The sequence below is a fragment of the Charadrius vociferus genome, unplaced genomic scaffold (assembly GCF_000708025.1).
Source record: "Charadrius vociferus isolate BGI_N301 unplaced genomic scaffold, ASM70802v2 scaffold147, whole genome shotgun sequence".
NCBI classification, from domain to species: domain Eukaryota; kingdom Metazoa; phylum Chordata; class Aves; order Charadriiformes; family Charadriidae; genus Charadrius; species Charadrius vociferus.
In genome coordinates, this window is record NW_009649570.1 from 6,014,877 (window position 1) to 6,018,433 (window position 3,557).

Below are 3,557 nucleotides of genomic sequence, written 5' to 3' on the forward strand. Positions count from 1 at the left end.
TCAGCCGACAGGTGAGTGACCGGCGGGGCAGGTTTACCGGGCGGCGCCGGACGGGGGCGCCGGACACCGGGTGGCCGCGCTGAGCCTCACCCGGGAGCGGCCGCCCTTCTCCTGTGGTCGGTGCAAGCTTTTACCGACGATTTGCACACCAGGCTAAGTATTGGAAGCACGCAAGCATCTTCCAAGAGAAAGCAAGTACAAGCCATACCTTGGCTGAAATTTGTGTCCGGTAAAAGGGAGAAAGCTAAAGCCGCACCTTCCTGAAATACTTAAGAGCCCCCAAAGGCCTCCTTGCCTGGGTGCTGCGATGAGTGATGGGGTGTCCGGCTTTGTTCTCAGCTCCAGAAAGTTTCAGCGTGGTTTTGATTTTAGGAAAATTGAGATCTTTTTAATTGCAGCCGAAAACGGTTTGACTTCAAGCTGTTCTGGGACTGACGTCCCTCCATTTAAAAAGCAAAAAAAGGGGGGCATGTGCCTGGGGGACAGGGAGGGGATGCCGGGGGCGGTTCAACAGTACCGCGTTGAATTGTGCTAAGGGATGCGCTTGAGAACACAATGAAACAGTGTCCTCCACTTCTCTTCCTAGATACCTGCTCTTTCAGCTGTCAGAAGACATCACCAAATATGAGCTGAATTCTTTCAAGTTTCTTTTGGGGAAAGATTTACCAAAATGCAAGCTAAACCCTAAGACTGTAAGAATTTATTTAATCCTTTTTTTTTTTTAATGATCACTAGAATCCATAGAGGCATTTGGGTTGTTATGAGGGGAATGAGTGTCACTCTTCTTATGGGGAAAACACTGTAAGAAAAAGGGTGCACCTGGAAAGGGATTATAGGCTCTCTGGTGCATATGGGACTTGTCTGCGTGCAGCTTTTGCAGCAGCGTCGCAGTGTAGAGAGCATGGACCAGCCCTGCATCAGATACAGAGGCTTTTCATGTCCAAGCACCATACAGGTCTTAAGGAACTCGGTGGCTTCGATCAATGGAAGACTGTGCTCAGTGAATGGTCACATTCACTCATCTTGCCCAACTGATTTTCTTTTGGCAGCTTTCTAAGCCATTATCAAACACAGAAGATCACCCACTGTGGCTATTACTTTATGCTTTCGTTCTTTTTATTTTCAAAATTAGGCAATACGGATCTAAGCAGCAGATCCTTACCAAGGCAGAGGCCCAAGAGCTTGGAGTTTACGAATAGCCTTGCGGTAGATCCAGCTGCTCTTACATTATCTCAGCCTGCAGTTCTGACTGCTGGGTACTTTGTCTAATGAAAACTCCTGTAGCATTTTTCCTCTTTTCCTAGAGGAGAGACTGTTTGCATCTAGTGATAGCTGTTCTGTTGGGGTGACCAATGTGCTCTGCCACTCACTATTTGGCAAGAGCTGTCCTTTGGGTCCCCTTTTGCTTCAGGGAAATTTCTACTCCATACTTGCATGGTTATACCCATTTTTGCCATTGCTGAAGATGGTCACTACAGTGATTCTTGTGTTTCAGTTAAGTGCACAAGATGATAGCTAGTGGAAGTCAAATGAATGAAAGCAGTCATTAAAAATGACATTATGTATTCCTGTATGATCACCATTAGATCTCCTGGATTAGATCTTATTAGATCTCGGTATCTCTGAGCTGCAGAGGGGAAATGAGTATGTTTTGAGAAGATGTTTTTACTTACAGTACTTGTAGGTTTTGTTGGATTAAGTTTAATTGACTCAGCTGAGGTCTCAACTCAGCTACCAGTTGGCTGGACTGATTCTGTGGGTCGCATGTGCTCTCAGTACATTAAAGCTTAGGTGCACATGGATGTGCTGCACCTTCCCTCCCAGTGGCAGCATGGATGTGCCCTAAGAGCAAACTACCTCTCTGATTACCCAGACAATGCTCGACATTTTCATTGAGATGGAGAAGAAGGGGATTTTGGGAGAAGACAACCTAAGTATCCTGAAGCGTCTCTGTGCAGAAATTAACGTCAGCCTGTTGAAGAAAATCGAAGAGTATGAATTAAACCTATTTGGTAAAACAAAACAAAAAGGCCTCTTTCCCATAGTTGTTCTTGAAGTCATACATAGGTATAATACAGGACTAATAATGAATGTTTTTCAGGTGAAGAAGAGATGCTCATCACAGAGGAACAGAGGGGCAGCACAGGAGGCCCTGAAGGTAATGGAAACTTCAGAAAATGAATGCTTAGATTTTTTTGCTGCTCTTCAGCTTTTGGACTCTCTACACCACTTGCATCTCAATTCTTTACACAGGTGTCTCTCTAAAAAGTGATCAAGTATCCAGTTACTTACTAACTGATCACAATACATTTTACTCCCTTTTAATTGATTATGTAGTGGTTTATAGCTAACAGGAATAGCTGTTTAATCACAATTCAGTGTTTTCAGAGAACAGTTTTACCCCAGGAGGTACTTGTGAAGATGGAGAATAGGAACAGAGCCTTCTGTCCTTTCTCTAGTGCTACATTCTGTACTTAAACTTTTTTGTCTGTATTCAGCCCATGCCAGATGGCTGGCGTCACCTGTGGCACCTGATTCTCCTGGCAGTTGGAATCAGTCTTCCCTGGTAAGTCAGTTTGTTTCTTAGAAACATCATCATTTTGTCTTAGAAGAGATCATCCCTCCACGAGGGGAACAGTTATTATAAGCCCAAGTGTTAAAAGCATTGTCTAGAAAAAGAAAAATGCACCACTCTGTTACGTCCTTTATTCTGAAGTGAAGTCACAGGCAGCAGCTGCTGCAGTGTTAAAACTTCAGAAACATTTGCAAGGGTAGTAAGATCGGCTGAGTTTATTATACCAGGAAATATGCAGTTGGCAGATGGCTGGGCATGAAGCGGGTGAGCGCAACATCCCATGTGGGCTGAGCACGATGCTGCAGGTCTCGGGGGGTGCTGTCGAGGTGCTGTCATGCTGTGCACAGACTCCCAAAGATGGTGGGGCAGTGCATGCCCAGGTCCTGGGAGCAAAGCTGTATAGGGAAAGCTGCCCAGGGAGAAAGCCAGCTGGCTCTCTGCCCTGCTGTGCCACTAGTGCAAGGGCTGAGAAGCACCTGGAGGAGAGTGTAGTAGTTTTCACCAATAGTCCTTCTTTTCAGGAGCTTGAAGCTTACAAAATGACTAGCCAACCCCGTGGAGTGTGCCTGATCCTGAATAATCACAGTTTTGCAAAAGCCAGGGAAGCAGTGCCGGAACCCAAAAACATGAAGGATCGGAATGGGACAGATGTGGATGCGGGTACAGTGAATATTAAAGATGAGTTTGTGTATCTTCAAAAATAGAAACCTGATTTATTTTTCTGTACTGAAGATCTGAATTTCAGTTTTCCATTCCTAGGATATTTTTCTTGTAATGGCTGAGTCAGCTCTGTTTCCTGTGTTGACAAACCCTAATCAACTTAGCAAGCTTTTACTGACTCAGAACAATTCACTAGCATTTTGCTGGTTTACTGAGTTTACAGCACCCTCAGCCTGGACTTTACAAGCTGCACCAGCTTTGTGTCAGCCTTACGCATACTGCTTCTAAAATATGCAGAATCAGAAACAGATTTGCTGCTGAA

At 44.9% G+C, this 3,557-nt stretch overlaps 1 protein-coding gene across 1 annotated transcript in view; it reads left to right on the plus strand.

The window, feature by feature from the left end:
* Positions 1 to 3,557, plus strand: part of CASP8 (caspase 8, apoptosis-related cysteine peptidase) — a 16,539-nt gene that overhangs the window by 11,297 nt on the left and 1,685 nt on the right. Inside the window, exons 2-6 of the mRNA XM_009890182.1 lie at positions 587 to 692; positions 1,874 to 2,012; positions 2,102 to 2,158; positions 2,499 to 2,566; positions 3,100 to 3,235. Of these exons, the coding sequence (XP_009888484.1) occupies positions 587 to 692; positions 1,874 to 2,012; positions 2,102 to 2,158; positions 2,499 to 2,566; positions 3,100 to 3,235 (506 nt within the window). The remainder of the gene's footprint in view (positions 1 to 586; positions 693 to 1,873; positions 2,013 to 2,101; positions 2,159 to 2,498; positions 2,567 to 3,099; positions 3,236 to 3,557) is intronic.